The sequence below is a fragment of the Dunckerocampus dactyliophorus genome, chromosome 10 (genome assembly GCF_027744805.1).
Source record: "Dunckerocampus dactyliophorus isolate RoL2022-P2 chromosome 10, RoL_Ddac_1.1, whole genome shotgun sequence".
NCBI lineage: Eukaryota > Metazoa > Chordata > Actinopteri > Syngnathiformes > Syngnathidae > Dunckerocampus > Dunckerocampus dactyliophorus.
Window position 1 is genome coordinate 28,058,076 of NC_072828.1, and position 22,569 is coordinate 28,080,644.

Here is a 22,569-nt window from a genome sequence, read left to right on the forward strand (position 1 = left end):
TATATTTTTATAAAAATAGTATTTAATGTATAAAAAGTACCAAAGTTTGGACAACCTTGGCATAAAAATGAAATAAATAATTTAAATGTAAATCTATTACATTTATATAAAAATAAATACATTATATTTTATGACAAAAAACTGTGGCATTGTAAAACAATGCGAAAAAAGGCAACTTCTATTTTTGTGGTAGTGAGGGCGGGTCTAAAAATGTCCGAGAGTTTAAACATTACACGGCAGTCTCGCTTTCAAAACATCGCGATATTATGTCATCATTCCAGTGGTACAATCCTCTCACACGGAACATTGTCGCCGCCAGTCGGTAAACCAACGGAGCAGAAATGTCCTCACTCTCCACGGAACCTCGCAATGTTTGTTTTTTAATGAATTAGAAAGTTAAGCTGTCAAAGCGAGCATGTTCGATCCATTATTTGAATCCTGAGTGAAAAGAAATTCAGTTGAGGAGTTTGAACACCTGACAGCCAGTGCGTGGGAATGGCAGCACCTCGGCCGATAAAAGGCATCCTGAAAAACAAGAATAACGCCGCCGGTATCAAACCTTTACCGGATGACTTTCTGGGAGATAAACCCGAAGAAACCGCCGGACTTTCGGATGAAGACCAGCAGTAAGTGTTCTTCTCAGACGTGTGTCTTGTGTGTGTGTGTGTGTGTGTGTGTGTGTGTGTGTGTGTGTGGCAACGCCAGCTAGCTTAACAACCACGCTTGGTAGCATGCACCGACGAGCTAACTTTGCTTTCCGTAAACACTGAGTTGCTATTATCGGCGACAAAGTGGTTTTAGGTTGAGTATTATTATTTTCTCTTAATAAACGTGCATATTTACGGGTTTATTGTTAAACTTACTGTATAGGGCAGTATACGAGTAATGACAAGCCGTAGTAGTTCAATGAATGGCAGATAAACACACTTAACTCTTTCCTAGCTCACAATCAAAGTTAATATTGGCACCAAAGGAATCAGAGGTCACGATTATGGCCCCAATCAGTGATATCGCTTGATCACCCATTTATTGTCACATTTTTCACATAGTGTTCTACGGTGGCCGATCGGGGGAAAACGCGCAGCAACGCCCAAACGCTCCAACACAGAAATGATCCAAAAACAAAAACACCGCAAGTAAATGCAAAATGCCCTACAACAAGTGCATGAGAGAAATGCTGCAAGTTTGTAAGTTGGTACTTTTGTTCACACTTGTCATTTCTGTTTGGTTAAAATGAGCTCTAGTCCATTTGCTCTGCTAGTATGGTTCATTTGGTCAAGTGTCAGACCAGACACCGAGACCGGCTGAGATGGGTATTGGTCTGCCTACCAGCGGATTGTAGTCCCGAGTGACTGTAGTCCTCTCATGCAGTTTTTTGGGGACGGGTTGTTTGTGTTTTTGGCATTTACAACCTGTTCTTTTGCGTTAGTTTTTGAGTTTGCGCAGCGAATGTATTTGCAGAATTTTTAATCTGCAGCATTTTCCCTGTTCCCTGCATCTTTTTTGGTGCTTTTGGGGTTTGCATTCTTTTTGTGTGCACTTTTGTGCTTTGTTAAATCCAGGTGGGGTGTATATTGCTGGTGTACAGTGGGACTGTGCTGTGTTGGTGTGGTAGTTGGCGTAATGACATAAGCATCTAATTTGCATAACTGGCCATTCAAAAACATGAAAAGCAAATTAAAGTTTGTTTAGAACAACAAACTAACTTTCGTCCGTTGCTTCTTTTTGTTGATTTTTTTTTAATGGCGCAAACAACTTTAAAATGTTTTTTTTTATTTTAAACTCCTATTGGTACATGTTTGCATATTTATTTGGTATACCTTTTTGAGTGTTAAGTTGCTGTGTGATGAGTTTAGTGTTCTTTGTTAGATGAAACTGTGAGTCAGACTGTTATATTGAGTAATGACCTCCTGCAATTTCAAATGAGTTGACAAGCTCGTCGTGAGTTTTTTCAACGTGTGCGAAACACTGCAGTGTCATAGGAGAGACACCACTGCAAACCACAATAATAAGCATTGTCAATCAAAGCCAAGCATCATTATCGTCAGCATTGGAAAGGTAATTTTTCTTTAAAAATACAGCTCTTACTGGATTGCAAGTAAGAATGTATTAACATTCCCAAAATAATGTGCCGACTTGCATACTCCGGATGCTAAACTAGCTGTTTTGAAGGTCTTTACTTTGATGTCAAAATCCAAATAGTGTTCCAGTATGCTTTCAGTTTTCAAATGGAGCCTTTTTGTGTTGATGCTATTAATGCCCCAGATCTGCAGCCCCTCTGCAACCACTTCAGTGCCCCGCTCTACCACAGCTACTGTATCTTATGTATTCTCATCTTTGCTGCCTAGTTTAACCAGTGATGCGGGTTTATCACGAACAACCTTGCCAGTTGTGCCAAAAGATGCACTAATCCATTCCTTTTTGGTCACATTTCTTAGGAATATTTACCATATATATCACATTGCAGAATGCTGCCATCTTTCAGATAGCATCTAAACCGGCTCCAGCCCATTCTATGGGGTGTTCACCAGTCATTTGTTTGTTGTTTAAAAATGTGTAACATCTCCTTTTGTCTGCCGGTAAATACAAAGTGGTGACAAAGACGTCTACCCAGATTAGAATTTGAGATGATGCTGCAGTTGGTGTGGTTGTTTAGTCCGAATGACACGCTAGGTAGGAGATGGTTGTTAGAGGAGGTTGGAGGCTAGTCGTAAAATGTTCTGCATTGCGGCTCTAAAGACAGCACAATTTTGGGAGGAGATTAGAAATGTAGTGGGTAGCAAGTAAACCTAATCAATGCATGTGTGGATTGGTGTAATACTTTACTTTGTATTTATTGTGCACACGTTGACAAGTGGTTTGTTGACCCAAGTTGAATTCTGCAGGAAACAGGCTGTAAAATGACAATTAAAAAAAAAAAGTATAAGGGATGATCTTACTGCTTTATCAAATGTACTGTTGGGAGACCCCAGAAATCTTCTAATCAGCCCTTATAGCAGCGCCTGCTAACCCAAGCATAGGCTGGAGACATGAGCTTGTAAAGTCAGAGCAGCACTGTGTGAAATGAGGCCAGAGATGGCAGCTATTAGTGAATTCCATTCCCAGCAGTGAATCAAGCCTTTTCTGTGTTGATCCCAAAAATAGTCTGTGTGAGTGACGAGAAGGTAAAGGAGAAAAAGTTTTCGAGAAGGGACCTCTGTGTAGCCCAGCTTCAAAAGCCTATTAGTACAGTTCCAGGACGCTGGTTGACGTCTGATTTTTTTGGATTTCAAAACAGGAAACCAAAAAAATCTGCAGAAGCGTCCCCAGACCCAAAACACGCAATGCATCGTTGGAGGCTTCCTGAACTGAGCTCTTGCGAGGTACAGTGAAGTCTCACACAATATGCTGATGTCTTTCCGAACATCTTTTTCAATACGGGGTTTCAAAAAAAAGCTACAGCAAAACAGATGCCCAATGCTCAATGAAAAAATATTACATGAAATTAATACAAAGAAATAAAATAAAAAATGTCTACATATTTTAAAATATATTTACATGTAATATATAATTTTAAAAAACATTTTGAAATCATATATAATATATTTAATATATATAAAATAAGAATATAAGGACATTTTCATGTTGCACTGTAGCGTTTGAATTGATGATTCTATGAAATGAAGTATCTAATTGATCTGATTGTTTTATTTATGTATTTATTTTTATTATCTATGTTATACAATATTAAATACAAAATAGTGAATGAAATTAATAAAAATAAATTTGCATTCTTATATATATTGTGTGTGTGTGTGTGTGTGTGTGTGTGTTCGTGTATATATATGTGTATATATATATATATATGTATATGTGTGTTTGTGTGTGTGTTTTTTATATATATACTGTATATACAGTATACTGTATATACAGTGTATACAGTATACTGTATATAGTATACTGTATATAGTATATATACAGTATACTGTATATACAGTATATATATAGTATACTGTATACAGTATACTATATACAGTATACTATATATATACTGTATATACAGTATACTGTATATATACTGTATATACAGTATATACAGTATATATATATATATATATATATATATATATATATATATATACACACACACACACACACACCTGTACCACCTGAACCATGTTGTAGTCACTATGTATTCTTTACTTGCGTATCTTGCTTGCTGCTGTAACAAGTGAATTTCCCCGCTGTGGGATAAATAAAGTACAAATACAAATACACACACCTAAAAACACACACCTAAAAAAAAATTTCATTCATTTTGGCTTTTTATGTCTTTAAAAATATTTTTGCTAAAAATGGGGGTCTTGAAAAAGAGTGATCATCTAGTAATCAGAGTCCTGTAATATTTGGGTCAATATGGTAGTAAAGTACCACTCAGCTTCTGACAATACATGCAGTAACACCTTGGTTTACATAAACGCTTGTCATATTTTATTGGTGTGTGTGTGTTCTTGTGCAATAGTTACTGTACCCCACAAAAGGAAGTACACCCCTCACATTTCTGCAAATATTTTGGACAACACTGACGAAATGACACCTCGACATTGGGATATACTGACTTTTGTGAGGTACTGTATGCATGCCGGCGTGAGTATTCCCCAGGCTGGCTGACACGTTTATACTCTTTCATTGAATTTTACAACAGCCTACACACATTTTCCTGCTCATATGTCCCTACATGACTCTTTATTCAAGCAAAGGATATCCTGAGCAAGCCTGAGACATACAGTACCACCACCCATTCAACCACTTCCATCGAAACAATACAACATTCCCTTTGTGTAGTTTAAACAAGAACACTAATCTCGAAGTGTGTTGCCCTACTAAAAGAATGTGATGAAAGGTTAGATTGCAGGTATGACTCACTTGACAGGTGCTTTGCTTTAAGACGTGAGCAGACTGAGACTGCTTTGTTGTATATCTTGACCAGCTACTGTTTCTATAGTGAAACAATACCCGTTGAGTCCATAGTCCGTAGGGGAGCACCTTTCCTCACTGCTCTCTGTCACCTGATAGCGCTGCTCATCTGTCCCTGATGACTCACTTTATTTAATGAGCTTTCTCGAAGCAAAATGCTGCCAGCTTGTAGACCACCTTCAGGGAACATCATCATCATGCAACTCTATATTTATCTTGTAGTTGCGGTTGCTTATTCCATTGCCGCCCCCCCACTTGGTGAGTCTGGTATTAATGACGAGAGAAGAACTCAACCGACTGAAGCGTGCTCTGCTGTAATGACATTTTCATGCATTCGGTCTTGAGCGTTCTCAAAATAAAGCAGCCAAAGTGAGATCTGGGACATGTTCAGCCCCAGTTTAAATCTGGTTGCTTCTACCCCTGGAGGAAGGATGGCGGTGGGTAGCGGTGTGTAGTGGTTGCAACACACTCACCTATCCGCTGGCCCTCAATTACTTCTCAACGCTTTTTTTTTTTTTTTCTTTTCTTTTTTTTTTTTTTTTTTTACAGGAAGAAATCCCAGAAGTGGGATGAGATGAACATCCTGGCTACCTACCATCCAGCAGACAAGGATTATGGCCTGATGAAGATAGATGAGCCCAGCACACCTTATAACAGGTAACTTTGACTCATTTAACCCCAGCCAAAAGACAACCCCTTCCGCACCGGCCATTTCAGGTGATTTTGACTGATCTTTCAATGTTGTGTTCTGTGATTATATACTGTAAACAAGGACCCTACCAAAAGAAACATTAGACTCCCGTCTTTCATCAGAAAAAAACGTTTGTTTGTATCTTTTTCCGTTTTTTAGTAACCAGCAATAGAACACAGGTAAGTTTCAGGAAAGTATCAGTTCCCGACTAAAAAAGGGAACAACTTTTTGTGAAAAGATACATTTCAAGCATAACTTTCACTTTGACACAACACACCACCACACACACCAACATAAAGAACACAAAAAATGGCTGTTTTACATCAAAATAAGTTATTTACAAATATAACAATGGAAGATTTACAATTTTCACATTTGGAACTGAACTGTGTGTGTGCACGCGCGTGCGTGCGCGTGCGTTAAAATTTCCCTACAATGCGTAACCTTCTGCACGCTACACTCCCCCACGCTCTCTCACTTCCTCCTTCCTGTCGTGTGTGTTTTTTCCATTCACATGATCCCTGCCGAGGTCTTATCAAATGCACTTCTGCCATCTTGTGGCCGTTAAAAAAAAAAACTGCTGTAAAAGTGGCATCCGTTAGTGTGCGTCATCACCTCTTTTTGCCTCTCGTGCAAAAAACCCCATAAAGGACATAATACGTCTTTGGGATCGGGCGTTGGGGTTTATAAAAACGTATAAATACGTCTTTGGTATTGAATGAGTTCATCAATCATTCCAGTGATTTTTATTTTTTTTAAGGATGGTTGGGGACGATGAGGACGAGGGGGCGCTGAGCGACTCGGAGGGCCAGGGGGCGCTCCACGCGGATGACCTGACCTCAAAGTAAGAATTAATGACTGATGTAATGCATATAATGCATAACGGTGGTGCAAATAGTTTTTTTTTTTTTTTTTTTTTTTTGCAACTTCCCCCGTAAAAATGTGAGGAAGCAGTAGGAGTTTGTTCAGGAAGAGCAAGGACTGTTTGTGCATTGTTTACTGTGGTGGATCAACATTAATTTTTCCCAGAAAAAACAGCTGCACTTTATAACAATGCTCCACTCAGACATGACTGAACACACGGTGAGAAACTCTTGAGTTTTCCAAGCTGAAAAAGAATACGGCCACTGGAATCGACCGGCAGATTAGTCCAAATAAATCTGTCATGTTTGTTCTGTTTTTTGGTGTGATTTATGTTACATTACATCCTAATATACTAATTTCCTGCGTAGCCATGAATGAAATAATGCTACAATGTGATTTTTATGCAGAAGCTAGCAGGCAAGTCAATACAGTTGTCCCTCGCTACTTTGCAGTTGGAACATCACGTTTACAAAAAAAAATTATAATAATAATAATTGATTGCTGTTTCTTGGTTGAATATTATTAGTAAAGAAAAGTGTATTTAAGCAAATTGTAAATATCCATGGCCTAAATTAGGCATTTTCAAGCTAAAAAATTGAGAAATGAATGAAAATAGAAAAGTAAGGCTTTCAAAAGACATACGGTAATATGAAGTGTAGTACAATATCTGTGACTTGTGTGCGCCTTTTAAGAAATGCGGCCTGGGGAGGGACATGGGTGCCCTCAGCTAGCTAGGGTTGACTGTTAGCGGAGCGCTAGCAGCAGGTTAGCAGTGTAGAGAGTGGCCGACAGCAGCTCCGGCGTGAATGCTTACTGCATGTGTTCTCTGCTCGTTAAAAAGCCACTGAAGTGCATCGTTTTAGATTTTTTGACATGAAGTTGTATGATATCCCCTTCAGCATTGTAGTCCTGTAACAGTGACTTACCCCCCACTTGGTCTCCTAAGTCCAGTTGTGGTCAGATTTCCGTGATGTAGAGCGTAATTCCACTTAGTTGCTAAGGACAATTAAATAAAGAGTTTGGCTTCTCAAAACAATATACGTTCAAAAGATGAATACATTTGCATCACAAAAATGCCTTCTCAAAAAAATCTCCTCACAAAACCCTTGGCGTTATATATTTGTCTCCCGCCGTATTCCTGCGCACTGTCGCCTGTGCGCTCATGTGTATGTGATAAAGACGCTCGCATCTACTTCCACGACAGAGCGCCGCAGCCATCTTGTTTACGTATGTGTTCCACCGAGGAAGAAGATGCGAGTGTCTTGAACTATTTACACCATGAACTATTTACTATGTTCACGTTTGGTATTAAACTATGTGTGTGCACGCGTTAAAATTTTACTATAATGCGTAACACTCTACACGCTACACTCCTCCACGCTCTATCACGTTCACACGATCACGGCCGAGCTCTTATCAAATGCACTTCTGCCACCTTGGGGCCGTTTTTATGACATAGAATTAGTGGAGTGGGGCATCATCACCTCTCTTTACCTCTCGCTCAAAAAAACGTAAAAGATGTATAAATACGTTGCTGGGAATCGGGCGTTTAATTTAAAACGTATAACTATGTCTTTGGTATTCTATGAGTTAAGAACAGCAGGCGTGTGTGCAAAAAAAAAAAAATCGCCCGAGAGTTGCAGTTTGAATTCTAAACAAGAAAATTGTGATTCACATTTTTTTGTTTTGCAGAATTGTGCAAGCCCGTTTTGTGCCATATAATGGAAGTGCACTGGTGCAGAGACGGGACAAGCGATTAGCTCCAGGCTAGCCAGTCAATTAGCCTCCTTTGTTTACTGAAGCCTCTAGATATCAGCTGCTCTTTTCCTCCTGTACTTTTATGACCTCCACGTCCGCCCTCGCCAACAAATATCAATGATTTATGCGCCTGTTCTCTAAATGCATAAAAGTGGTGTTTGTGAATGTCAGCTATGTTGTTGGCGCATTTTGAAGCTGACACGCTGAATCAGGCCAGTTTGTTGGAGAGCAGTAGTACCGTAAATGGGATCTTCCTGCCCTCCCACGGCCATCCATCACCATCCGCTCAGCCATAAAGCATTATTCTCTTGGTCCTCTGCTGTTGTGTGTGAGGGATGTTATTTTTGTTTCATGCTGGAGTACTCACACGCTCTCTCCATCTGCTTCCACAGCAAATAGGACCAGTTTAAAAGTGTATCGAATAGCCACAATGAAGTTCATCAAAGTTGTGATGGGACGACAGACACACTTTGTACTCTTTTTGGGTTTTTTTGTTTTCTTTGGCAAGGCTCAAAGCAGCAGAGTGTTCAGAACCTCGATTTATGAAGGAAGAAGAGGAAGAGGAAGAGGAGAGCAGTGAGGAGGAGGAGGAGGAGCTGACCCCTGAGGAGCAAGGTGAGCCATTTCACCAATTTGACTCTTTAATTCAGTGACACCCCATGGGGGGCCTCGCTCTCCTCACGGAAAAACACATTCTCTCGAGCATATTTTGTGGTGTTTTTTTTTCTGTCAATTCATTTTGCCTTTTAAACATAACTGAAGTGTTTTTCCTGATTTTTCCTAAGCTGCTGCCTTTTAATCGACCCCCTTTTCTGTTAAATGTCAAACTAACGGCCTTAAAAAAAGCTAGTGACGTGCACATGTAGTGTATGATGTTTTTCTTCTTCTTTTTTTTTTTAAACTTCCTGTGCAGCCAAAAAGAAACATTTTCAGATGATGAGGAAAAAGCACTACAATGAGGGCCTCAACATCAAACTGGCTCGGCAGCTCATCGCCAGTGAGCTGGAGGATGACGAGGACGAGGATGAGGAGATGAGGGACGAGACGGAGGAGGCAGAGGAGATCAGTGTGGACCCACCGCAGGAAGGTTAGACAAACGCACAGTTACATTTCATTGCATAAACAACAAACTTCTCCACTGGCAAAACTACACTGCTACTAAAGTGTCTGTGTAGGCTCTCAGTCGTACAGCAGTTGTCCATCAAGGGGAAAGGCTTCTTGAGACGTCATCTGTACTTCTGTCTTCTACTGTCTTCACAGAAGTACAGATGACGTCTCAAGAAGCCTTTCCCTCGACTGCTACTAAAGGTTATCCTGTCAAACCCGTTTAAGTGGACAACCCGTCTATGTGGCCACTGAAGCTGCTGTTGTTGACGTGAAATTTGAGACTCCATTTCCGTCCACATGTGGCTTTATAGCTGTCCTAAAAGTCGGTACAAGTCACTAATTTGACTCACTTGCATAATTAGCCATGACACGTGCATTTAATTGTACTGGACGCCTCGTGAGAGAGGATAACGTGGGAGAGACAATGGCTATGTTCACACTGCAGGCCAATTCCGATTTTTTTTTTTTTTTTTTTGCTCATATGCGACCTGTATCAGATTTTTTTTTTCCACGTTAGTGCGAACGGCACAATTCTGATTATTTTCAATTGCGACTCAGGCCTTATCGGTATGTAGATATACAGTAAATCCGACATCTATGCGATGTCAGGTCGCATATATCCGACCTATACGACATCGAAAGTGTGTTGCCGTGCTTATCGAGACTTGAAAAATACTCACCGATGTAGGCAAAAGCTCCGCTTGTCATCTGAAGATTATTTTTTGTAAAGTGTCAGTGAAGCAGCTCACTGTTCCTGCCACACACGCTCCTCGGAACAGACATCACAGCAAGTTCTCCACAAACTGCCATAGCCCTCCGTCTTCTTAATCTGCTCCGCAGGATCATTTGGTTAAGAAAATATTGACTCCCGTTGCACAAAATCCTTGAAAATGCCACACACGCGCAGAGGAGCGGCCACACACTGCAGCAGTCTTTACTTAAATGGGTGTGACGTTGTGCTTTTGCGCATGCACGTCACTTCCCAGCCTCTTTGCGTTCACATTGACAAGTTGCGTTTTTTGGTAGTATGAACGACCACATAAATATAGGATTTTAACAACAAAGTCCGAATTGGGCAACATACCCTGCAGTCTGAACGTTATATTTGGAACGAAACATTAACTTTCTTCTGTTGCTTCTTTTTGTCTGTTTTTTTAATGTCACAAACAAGACTTGAGCCGCCTGTGAGTGCGATACAGTCGTCCCTCGCTACATCGCTCCCTCACTTTATCGCTGTTTTTCAAGAATGTGCATCCATCCATTTTCTGTGCCGCTTATCCTAATTAGGGTCGCGGGGGTATGCTGGAGCCTATCCCGCCTGACTTCGGGCAAGAGGCGGGGTACACCCTGGACTGGTCGCCAGCCAATCGCATTCACGCTCACATTCATACTTAGGGGCAATTTAGAGTCTCCAATTAACCTAACATGCATGTTTTTTTGGAATGTGGGAGGGAACCGGAGTACCCGGAGAAAACCCACGCACACGGAGAACATGCAAACTCCACACAGAGATGCCTACCAAAGATTCAAACCCAGATCTTCCCGATCTAACCGCTCAACCACCGTGCGGCCTTTTAAAGAAATGCATTGATAAATAAATGATTGCTGTGTTGTGGTTTGTTTGCTGTGTGTTTCTTAAGTTAAAATAAGTAAATTGGAGAGGTTAACTAGTTGGCTCAGTAGCTTGCTATGCTAGCGGCGACTGTCTGTTATGCACCTGCAGTGATGCATAATGCTGCCTGCGTAATGCTGTATAAACAAAGAATAGGAGTGTAAAGGTGACTTTGGGGGTGTTATTTCACATCTACAGGGCTCTAATAATGTTAAACGTATTTAGACAGTAAACAAGTTTTCTAACTACGGAAATATTTCATTTATTAATATTGAATCCCACTTCTCGGAAATTCACTTATCGTAGTCGCGTCTGGAGCTAATTAACCGCGATAAACACAAGAAAAAGAGCCTCTGGAGGGTGTCTGAATACTCACTAAATGTAGCAGCAGAGTCGCTAAGTGGGCAATACTGATCCCTCATCTTCTTATTCTCTGGCAGACCAGGTGCATGTGAGGTGTGCTAAGAAGCTGAGTTACGATGCATACCGACACCTACTATACAAAATTGTAACAACAAGCCACAGTCCCATTATAATGTGTTTATGAGTGTCAAATCTATTCGTGGCGGCCCAAGGGAAAATGGTCCATTATCACACGTTCTTCTTCTGTCTGTCGCCAAAGCCACAAGTAAATGTGCAAGCAAAGGCTTGTTTCCGTTTCGGGTTATGTCAAGAACTGCTTGTGCCGACGTGAGTCAGGCGTCAACTTAAACGGGTTCCACTGTATGTCATGTCGGTAGGTGGTAGCCGATTTGAGGATACAAATGACAAAAAATACACACAATATGCTAATGCTAGCCCTGCGCTGTATGTGCCTTAGCTGCGGACACTGCCGTCTTTTACTCCACTTTGTCGCCAACAGCCACGTACTGTTTGTCCACTGAAAAGCGTGAGTATGAGTAATCGCAAATGTTTGTCTCTGATTCACTCCAGCTGATTCTCTGGACTCCTAGACGAGGCGTCTCCCCCTCCAGTACGTGTGTGTGCGTGTGCGTCACCATGCAGACCAGACAATATCACAGCGCTGTGTGTTTTCAACGCCAGGCCAAGCACAAGACACCGCTTCACCCATTTAACTCCTCTGAACAGCCAGTAACCTTCAATTCATCTGTCTCCACTAGTACAAAAACGTGCAATACAACCGTAAAGCCTAGCCAAATAATGTCCCGAGACCCAATCCCCCCCCCCCTTACTGGACATGGCCGCACTGAAGACATTCTGACTGTGAAAGGAAGTTGAAGGCCTGTGAGGAAAATAGCTGGGACTTGTGTGTGGCTGAACAGGCCCGTTGTAGGCCCTCCAGCTAGAAGGTCAGCCCTGAAGAAAGCCAAGGGAAGCCCTGCAGCCTGGCCAATGGCGTCTCAGACAACAGCGCTTGTGCTGGCTACAGTTAGGATGGATTTTATTTTAATCTGTGACCTACTTCTCTGCTTTGTTTTGATATTATATCAGGATATCTTTGAGCGTTTTCATTAAACAGCCACATGGATGCTGTAGTTTGTTGACATGAGCTGTGTCTCAAATCGTGCACTTATGTACTTAGATTTAAATATGTATACTATGTACACTGTGTACTTTGTTCCTGAGTGAATTTGGACAGTGTAGTGCTGTCCCAAATCGATTGCTTCTCTCCTTTTTATAATTGTGACTTGCAACCATTGCTGATGATTGGCGGCGCATGTTGAGGGCAACATCCGGGTACTGACGGCGCACTGCATTTTGCCGTACTTCGACGTGGGCGTTCACACTGAGAAGTACCTGGATGTTGCACTCAAAACGGCCCTTACCGCCCTCAGTTGTCGCCATCGTGGCCACGTAGCAAAAGGGGAGGGACAAACTCGAGTGGTTGCAATTCACAATTAAAAAGGAGAGCAGAAATAAATACTGCGATTGTCATTTTTCCGACAGTAATCATCTTTGGACAGCCCTACGCTAAAATACAGTGTGCATAGCGTACTGACGGAAGTATTCCATTTGAGACACACGATCTTCAGCCTCACTTCTAATTTGGGTGATTTTATGAACAAATATCTTTACTCATCTTAACTAAACACTGAAAGATTTAACATTGGGCGTTTCAAAAGTACTGACTTTCCAGGAAATATTTTTTTTCCCCACCCTACACTTTTGTTTGTTTCATGGGAGGAAAAAAAAAAAAGCTGATGAGTCCAAAATTCGACACTGATTCTGTGTTTCTCTCGGGTCGAGCAATTTCGAGGAGGAAAGGTTAAGCACATGCTACTGATGTGTTACGATCACAACTTGAACGCAGGCAACATTGACTGTGCTTTCGCTTACACGAGTGATGTATTGGGCTTTCCATATGTGTTAAGCTTCGTCTATTCAATTCTAATGCGGAACGTAGAATGAATTGCGTCTATGATTTAAATAATGTCCAATCAGGAGGTGTAATTCATGGTGGTGATGATGATGATGCTACTGGTAAATAAATACATGCAGTGTTGCGTTTATGATGGATTCCTGTAAAGTTATCATTTTAAACAGAGTGAAACAAGGAAAAAAAAGTGTCCTGTATTGTTTTTTTTTTCCTTGTTGTGACTGTTGATGTGTTGAGCATATTGTGCAAATACAAAACCTGATTTATGCAAACCGGGCTGTTGCAGTTTGTTCTTGTCATTCTGCTCCGTTCCTGATGATGAACACAAACAAGATACGTTTTCTTTGAAAACAAGTACATAATCATTCAAAAAAAAATATGCTCACGCCTCTTAGTTGACCCTTACCGTGCTTCGTGTTATGTGCACATCATGTTGATGTCATGTTGTCTTTTTTTTTTTTTTCCTCCACCATTTTGGTCGGTTTTTCACCACTTCTTTTCTAATGATCTTGGTTGCACTTTTCGTGTTCATCATCGCAACATTGTGTGTACTTTTTGTTTGTGTCTCCCCATATATAAAAAAAAACGTTGTTAGCTGCTTGTGTTTGTGGGAGTCATTCTTGATTTCATGTTTTCTGGGTGAGCAAACTCTGATCCAGCCAGATGATGGCGCCGTTCAACTACATATGGCGCAAGACAGGACAAAACCGTGGCAGTGTTTCACTTCGCGCCCTCAGGAACCAAGTATGCAGTTTACATTTACATATTTAAGTCTTACATTATTGAGTGACACTGCAACTGCAACTCTTAAATACATAGTTAGCTATCCCAGTAAATACTGCCTGGACAAGGAACCTTAGGTTGTGTTTCAATTTGCACACTTATACATCACTATGTATACCGTGTACTCTGTGTACTTGTTCCTGTACCAAATCGATTTCTGCCGTCGAGCGCTTCCCGGAAATGGCAATAGGAATAGTGTTTACCCTCTTGTGCTCACCTTTATGAATTGGAACCGCTCAATTTAGTCCCTCCCCTTTTGTTACGTACCCAAGAAGAGGATACCATTGCTGCACCCTCATCATTTGGGGCGTGTTGAGTGCAACATCCGGGTAACGACAGTGCATTGCATTGGTAGCACTTAACAGTGTAAACGCACGTGTGCACTCACAATCCTAAGTGTGGAATAGTGATGGAAAGTTCGGCTCTTTGTAGAGAACCGGTTCTTTGGCTCGACTCATTAAAAAGAACAGTCTCTTTCGGCTCCCAAGTGGTTCCTCATATTTTTTTGTTGACCATTTCTCCCTCAAACTAATTTATTACCAAAGTAAGTGTATTTTGTAAAAATGAATTAACTGAAAGTAAAAAAAAAACATATCAAATGATTATTTAAATAGATTTATTCAAACCTCAATGAACAGCTACAAAAATATGTCATATTATAAAATACAAAAACAAAGACCCATCTCAATCCAGAAATTAGGTCAAAATAGGTTAAATCTCTTCATGCTAATTTTTCAAGAACAAATCTGCTCGGAGAACACCACCGTGTGTTTAACCCCGCTCGATGTGGACACAGAGACGCGGCTACACGTCTTGGACAATGACATTCTTCTTTAAAAGCAAAAAAAGACGAGGAAAAAAACTAGTCTGTGCCCAATTGGCTCCCAACGACGCTAACCGGCTTCTTTCGTTCATTTCAAAGACACGGCTCTTAGAGGCGATTCGTTCGCGACCGACACATCACTAGTGTAGAAGTGCGCGAATTGAAACAGTAGTAATTCCAACGGCTGAGGAAGCATGTCACTCGGTTCAAAGATCTTATATTCTCAGGCTGAGAACTCACTCGATTTTGTTTTTATTTTTGCACACATATGTGGCTGTAAACGAAGATACGATGTAGCGGTTTTTAAGTATTCGTTTTCTTACATTCAAAATTTAAATATACATTAAAAAAAATCTCCCACATGTGATATATAGAAATTCCAATTCATCACGAGCACTTTTGTGAATGACGGTGCGCTAATGTGAGCATGCGCACTGGACGCATAATCCCCAGAAATGTGTGCCATCTGCTTGCAAATCGGCAGCCGCGCATCATGACTTGCTTGTGTAGACGATCTCCGTACAAGTCCATCGTATCTGCTTGGAAGAAAAGCCTCTCTCTCCCTGTCTGCCATGACCGAGCTACAGGACGACACTTTCTGCTCCCGGTTCTGACCGACTGCTGTGTCCGAGATAGGTCCGTTAGCTTTGGGCATTATTACGGTCTACTTACGATCTTTTATGGTTACATTTGTGCGACTTGTGAACCCCAGCTGCTGGCGGTTGAGGCTAGCTGGCTAGCAGAGTGGAGCCAGCTGGTCGGTTGTACAGTGACGTTAGCAAAGAAGCTAATTAGCCACAAAGACTCAACCCTGGATTACTGTCTTTTATTTCCAAGTTTATTATCAAGTCCGTAAAGTGCGCACAATGAAGATAACTGTGGATTTTGAGGAATGTCTGAAGGACTCCCCACGCTTCAGGTGAGCATTGACAACCGACTGTGCATTTCCCCCCCATGTACTGCATGTTTATCATAAAAGTATGCTGTTAGCTGTGTGCTATACAGCAGCGAATTACTGTCTGTTTTTTTGAAACGTTATTGAAACACACACGACATACAAGAACATTACAAGACATCAGAACGACAACTTTACACAAGAGTAATCAAAGTTAAGTCATGTTATTTTCTTAGCATACAGAATTGCTCGCTGTTTGTTGCCTTCCAATTTTAATCTTTTTATCTATTTTTATCTTTGAAGAAAGCTGAGGTCAGGAGGTTGGCCGGAGCCATAGGAAACAAACTCATTGACCAATATACTAAACATAACTGTAAATAGATAACGTATACATGCAGGAATGCATAAACCGTTCCACTTACCATTGTTTTGTTCTCCTAATGCTCCACAACTATCACTTTAATTTGCATATCATGGTAGCTCTTTCAGTGTTGTCGTTTTGGTTGGTCAACCAACTGTATTGTATTGTATTGTATTGTACTTTATTTCTCTAACTGCACTGTTAGACAATTAGTTTTAATATTAAATTAAAGTAACCAACTGGCCCCTTGCGTAAATGTGTAATAACAAATTACATTTGACTTTTTTATTTTTTATAATTGCATTATTATTTAGTATATTTATTTTATAATAATAATAAAAATATTCATCTTGCTATTATTATATTATTTGTTATATATTTTTGTTTGCACTCTCACTGCATAAATCATTTTTAACAACATCAGACCGAACCACAGATAAACCATTTTAATTATTTTTCAAAATACATCCATCCATCCATCCATCCATCCATCCATCCATCCATCCATCCATCTTCTGCTTATCCGAGATCGAGTCGCGGGGACAGCAGCCTAAGCAGGGAAGCCCAGACTCCCCTCTCCCCAGCTACTTCGTTCAGCTCCTCCCGGCATATCCCGAGGCGTTTCCAGGCCAGTTGAGAGACATAGTTTCTCCAATGTGTCCTGGGTCTTCCCCGAGGCCACCTACCTATAGTATATATATACCTATATATTTTATGCCCTTTTTGTCACAATAACCAGAAATTTTTGGATTGTTTTCCAGTTTCCACGTTCTGTCCGTGTTTATTTGGGTTTTGTCTTGGTACTTCTGCTTCCTCCCACATCCTGCAAACATGTTAGGTTAATTGGTGGCGCTAACTCAACTTAACCTGGGTGCTGTTGGAGGTAGAGTCTGCACGAGACTGGGCTGCATCAAGCATTTAGCAAAAGAAGGTTTTTAAGTATTTAAAAAAAGCCCATACATATAAAAATAGAATATATCTGAGGGTTGCTGGGGGTGCTTTTGGCTTCCCACTTGTTTTGTAAAAAGTTGATTAAGTCACATGTTTAGAAGTACCGTAGTAGCAGTCGCCCTTTGTGTGTTCACTTACCTATTACACGTTGTGTTGTCATTTTTGTGTTTGCATCGTGATTGTAGGTGTTCTGTCCAGTGACCTGCCTGTTCACATCACCGTGTAACGAGCTCACTGCAACTTCACTGTTGGCTATTGCTTGTCAGCTAGGATAGGCACCAGCTCCAAAGGAGCAGTATAGAAAATGCATGGATTTTTTTCACCAGGGAAAACCACAAAATATGGTATATTTATATTAAAAGTATTTATGAAATTAGTGACAACGTTATTACAGCTTGACTGGGTCAATAACTAATAAGATTTGGAGGCATTATTATTTATGGCTGTAATATGAGTTTATTAACAAAAGCCTGCACTCTTTACTAAGGCTGCAACGATACAAAAAATTCACGGTTCGAAGAGTTTGTGTTACGGTTTGATATTTTTTCGACACAAAAAGTAAATTACCTTGCCTTTTTTCATTTTAGTTTTATTGAAATTGCCAACATTTTTCACATTTTGATCATTTTTCAACATTTTCAGCATGTCACGCATGTGGGAGGCGAAGCTCAGTGGCTCTTTGGTTGGCAATGCAACCTAAGCCAGAGTAGTTCATTGCAGATACGCTGAGCTTTCAGCAAAGAGCGGCGTCAGAAGTTGATAAAATAAATATGAAACTGCATATTGTTCGATACAGGGGTCACGGTTCGGCACGGATACACGTATTGTTACACCCCTACTTCTTACCCTTAGGCCCAAAATGCTGCCTCTCATACAAGCGTAATGCATATGTATTTTTTTTTCCCACTCTCCAAGCAAATAAAAAAAAAAGTGTGGTTATAATGAGTGAAATTGGTGCCGAGGGTTTTTCTCCAAGAGAAGGCGGATCATTGAGTTTGCCAATCATGTCATGATGCCACCCAATTTGATGAGGGTGTGACCTTTGCATGACGACTGGACACACTTCACAGACCAAATGAGCTCTCTGGTATTTCAAACTTGACGTGTTCCTGGCTGCAGTGCCATCTCCGCTCTTTCCAATGAGTGAGCGGCTTTCAAAACGGGATACTTGCTCCCTACTTCCTTATTTTTTTTCTCATTTTGTATTTTCCAGACATTCAAGAAACCGCCTCTCTCTTTTTTTTGGGGGCTCTGCATTTTCTGATGCTGCAACATCCTCTCTTGTTACACAAATGAGGAACAGATGTGAGAAAGTCATTTGTTGAGCATTTTAGCGTGGGAGGATATTTTTTTTTGTGACAAAAAGAGCATCTTGGGTTGTTGTGATGGTTAGAGTTGGCTGGTCAAGCACTCTTTCAGCTCCACAAATAATCAGAACCTACGTGGGATTTCTAATGTTGAAGGCAATCAGTGTTGGTGTGTGGATGGTAAAACTGAGCTGTTTGGTTTGTGTCGTAAGAAATGTGTAACATTAAAGTATCTCTAGATTTGTGAACGATAAACCGACGTGACTGGATATCCGGTTTGACAAGTGAAAGATGTGGCCGCATCGGTAGAGCCCTCCTGGATCGATAACAATTAGCCATAAATCCTTGGATTAATCGATTGTCGAGACTTGCACTGGGTATCGCAAGACTAGCAACCGGTTGACACTCAACACGACACGAGAGCTGGGCTGTCAGCGAAAGGATAGTCCCGCATGCTCTGTAGCTTAGCATGACTTAAGACGAAAATGGACCTAAATAGCATTAGCAGCGCGCTAGCTAGTCACCTGGAAAGATTTTCAACATATCAGCAAAACATACGTACATAATAGCGATCTGATTTTATCTTGTTTTTATGTGCTGTGTAAATCTTAAAGCAGGAACAACATCAAATTTAAAAGCACTAAATGAATACAGAACCACCGTCCACCAGTACCAGCCTGGAGTTGAATCCTATCTTAACCCGTGTATGTAGATGGACAGTGTAGGTGAAGTTTCCTAGATTCCCATTGTTTTTTGTAACGGAATCAATTATTAATAATGGTGACATACGTAAGAATACATTATGAGTAAAAAAAAAAATGAGTTAAAAATGCAATACCAAATCAGGATGAACAGAGGTTGGTATAGCTTGCCATGATGTATTATTTACTTTAAATAGTGCAATCCAAACCTGCACTTTGCACCCAAAGGTGAGGGACATTATGCAAATTCTTCAGTAAATGAATGTGGTGTGGTATCTTCAGTTGGGTGTTGAAACTTTCTCACCTGCGCGGGCCAATGGAAGCAGGGGCTTTTTTGTGTCGATAATCCTCCTGATCAGAGCAGCCATTTGAAAGAACGGTGCAACAACTAGCAAGTAATGTGGCCTCCTTGTACCTTATGCCGCTGAGAGGGTCGGGACGGGTCCTCCGTCTTGATGACGCGCTTTACGGAGACACTGAACAGGATACCTTGGTGTGGTGGTTTTGTGATAATAAGTTTTGATAACGTTGAGACCAAAGTGATGGCAGATGGCGTGCAGCAGTGTAAGGAAACAAGGTAATGCAAAAGAAGAATACATATGAAACGCTAGTGGAAATGTGTGACAAAAGGAATAAACGGTTAACAAAAATTACGGCTTCCGAGCCTTTCCTCTCTCCTCCTTCCTCCCCGGCAGAAGCAATTGCGTGCCATTTATAGCTTCTGCGTACAAAACATCTTAAATGGCACTTAAAAGGAGTTTCAAATAAGGACAGATGAGTTAAATATGAATATTGAATGAAGTGGATCAACTGACCTGACCAAAAGAATCAGCTGTATTTCACAGGTCCACGACAACTCCCATGACCACCACATACCCGGACGACAATGACGCCACAGACACAGACTGAATCGAGTAACGTCCTTATCGAGTTTTCAGCAGTAAAAGTGCTAGAAAAGCACTCCATATGAATCAATCCATATGAAGCCTGCCGTGCTTAAATCCAATGCTTTATTTCTTAGTATCGAGTCAATCGATTGATTGCCTTTTCAACGATGTTAGAAAGATATATGCTGTCCAGAATGGAAACTTAGTGTACACAGATCGATGTAGTTGAATCATGGGAATATAAATGGATGCATCGATGTAGTGAATGAATTGTTACGCCCCTACTAATTATCTCAGGTTTTTAAATCTTATTTGACAACACAACATGAGGGTATTGACTACGGGGCGTTGGTTTCATTTTGTTAGACGTGTTTGCGTGTGCGCCTATAACATGCATGAGCGATTTAAAGAAAAAAAAATTGATAATATATGGGAAACGGTGCGTTAAATAACATTCTTCTCTTGTCATGTTAGCACCCTTTTGTTGAGGCAAGGCTTTGCAAACCCCCCCCCCCCCCCCCCCCCCCCCCCAAAAAAAATCCAAAGCAAAAGCCAGAGTTATTCTTTGGATGCTCATTGAACTTGTGAGGTAGCTCAAGTCTTACAAGCTTTGCTTGCGTCACTGAATGCGACAGTAAATCATTTTTCACCTAAATGTTGTTTTGACGTCTGAATTTTGCAACAACTTCAAACGCTCCACTTGTTTTTTATTTTGTTACAGTTGGCAAGTTGAGTTTGTGGCAGTCTTGTGGGCTTCCTCGCGTCGTTCCTTCTCACAGCGCGACGGCTCTGTTCAGACTTCGATCGTAGGGAAATGCCGAGTCATTACAGAATGTTTGAGGTTGTCGTCAGTGACGTTTGATTTGATCGATTGACTCAAAGCTGCAAGACAAGCTGTGGTTGACTTGGTCATTGTTTGTCACAGACTGAAATGGATAACCCATGACGTTTTAAGCGTACATGATACCAGACCCTCTTTTCCCGCACAGGTCATGTGATACTGCTCTTGTATTGCAGGTCTGTTCAGTGCTTAGGAAACCATTTTTCCATTTTCCAATAATGGGTCAAAGTGCCGCTACAGGTACAGTGTTTAGTAACATTAGTGTTTTCCATATATTTACTTGTTTGGAAAATATGGTACTGTCAAGTGCACGAGCGTGCCAAGTTTTCAACTGGATGGATTATTGACTGTATTTCTATTCATTTCTATCAAGGAAGTTGACACCTCACAACACACAACAAGCCAAAGAAAAAGATAGACTTGTGTAGTTAGTGCATTAGATGCAGACTATGTCATGTACTGCAAGTATAGGTAAAGTATTGGATGGTTTGGTGACGTCTCATGCAATTCTGCATGATGCACCAAATTTGGGTGGAATTCCTAATCTTATGTTTTGTTGTTGTTGTGCAGCTCCCCTTTGTAGTGTTTCCTATTGTTTATTTCACAGAATCCTCTGCAGCCATTGACCCATTCATCCACGTCTTGGACAACCTTTAGCCCCATAGAAAAGTCATCACTTGGCTATCCCTACGCCACTGTTGGCTTATCACGTGTTGGGATGAATCAGAGATGATTTTTTTTATTTACTTGCATTTTCCACCACCCCCTGTGGTTATGTTTGGCCAAAGAGGAGGAGAAATGAGTGGAGAAAGACAGAATGGATGAAAAACATGATACATACGCCAGTGGACCGGAGCGCTACTCTAATTCACTCAACATCTGTTTCCATTTTGGTGTTTGCTTTCAACTTTATGCCAGAGAATATGGAGCCCCCAAAGAGACAGGCTTGTTTTCAAGTGGTAATTTGGCATGATCCTTTTTTTTGCACTCATCCTCATTTTAGACTAGATGTTTTCTGCGTTCATAAACCTTTCAGCCTGGAGGAGACAGGAATGATGTATTTTTGGCAGGGAACCTGATGAGGCTTGCATAGATGTTTAGTTATTCTGGCTTCATTAAAACGTTATTTGACGAGATACACACTTCAACATCGGCCACTGTACAAGTAAAAGATTCAGTGCAAGAGCTGCCTCTATTAACATAGTACACACAACAAGTTGGGATATTGGCAGCTGACAATTTTTGTTATTATACTACTCTTGTAGTTATGGCATAGAAAACCTGTTTTTGACCTTCTAAATACGATTTTTAACATTATTAGAGCCCTCTAGACATGAAATAACACCCATATAGTCACCTTTACCTTCGTATTACCCAATAGAGTTGATATAATCAGCCATTTAAGACAAGTAAGACCCATGATCGTGTGTGTTGCAATAAATGTCTATGTACGTGTGGACAGGAAGTGACGTCCATGGTGTAGAGTTGAGTTTTATCTGGATTATGGCCACAACAGTAGCCCGTGTTATTATTGTGCCTGTTGTGAGATAATTGAAAGCCTTTTGTGGCTGGCTAATGGGCAGCTACTTTAGCATCACAGGTGTCTTTGTGGGCTTTCTGGGCGCCGTCGTGGCGATGCTGGCGTTTTGGGTGGTTGGTGGGATTTGGTGTGTTGAGGGTTGGGTTTTTTTCCC

At 40.9% G+C, this 22,569-nt stretch overlaps 2 protein-coding genes across 5 annotated transcripts in view; both read left to right on the forward strand.

The window, feature by feature from the left end:
• The first annotated feature begins 276 nt into the window (after nt 1–276).
• Nucleotides 277–13,924, forward strand: ppp1r2 (protein phosphatase 1, regulatory (inhibitor) subunit 2). Its single transcript, XM_054790759.1, has 6 exons — nt 277–626; nt 5,506–5,613; nt 6,408–6,491; nt 8,778–8,884; nt 9,183–9,356; nt 11,922–13,924. Exons 1-6 carry the CDS (start codon nt 496–498, stop codon nt 11,939–11,941), a joined length of 624 nt encoding a protein of 207 aa, XP_054646734.1. The 5' UTR covers nt 277–495; the 3' UTR covers nt 11,942–13,924.
• Nucleotides 13,925–15,427: 1,503 nt separating this feature from the next.
• Nucleotides 15,428–22,569, forward strand: part of LOC129189195 (arf-GAP with coiled-coil, ANK repeat and PH domain-containing protein 2-like) — a 59,331-nt gene continuing 52,189 nt past the window's right edge. For all 4 annotated transcript variants that reach the window (XM_054790624.1, XM_054790626.1, XM_054790628.1 and 1 more), the window contains exon 1: nt 15,428–15,851. In XM_054790624.1, the coding sequence (XP_054646599.1) occupies nt 15,799–15,851 (53 nt within the window). In that variant the 5' untranslated portion in view covers nt 15,428–15,798. The remainder of the gene's footprint in view (nt 15,852–22,569) is intronic.

What these genes read in the sequence shown, in the direction of transcription:
- ppp1r2 (XM_054790759.1), top strand. Translation starts at nt 496, where the DNA reads ATGGCAGCACCTCGGCCGATAAAAGGCATCCTGAAAAACAAGAATAAC. An exon ending in CCCAGCACACCTTATAACAG is followed by an intron (nt 5,614 to 6,407) that starts GTAACTTTGACT and finishes ATTTTTTTTAAG; the next exon opens with GATGGTTGGGGACGATGAGG. An exon ending in TGTGGACCCACCGCAGGAAG is followed by an intron (nt 9,357 to 11,921) that starts GTTAGACAAACG and finishes GATTCACTCCAG; the next exon opens with CTGATTCTCTGGACTCCTAG.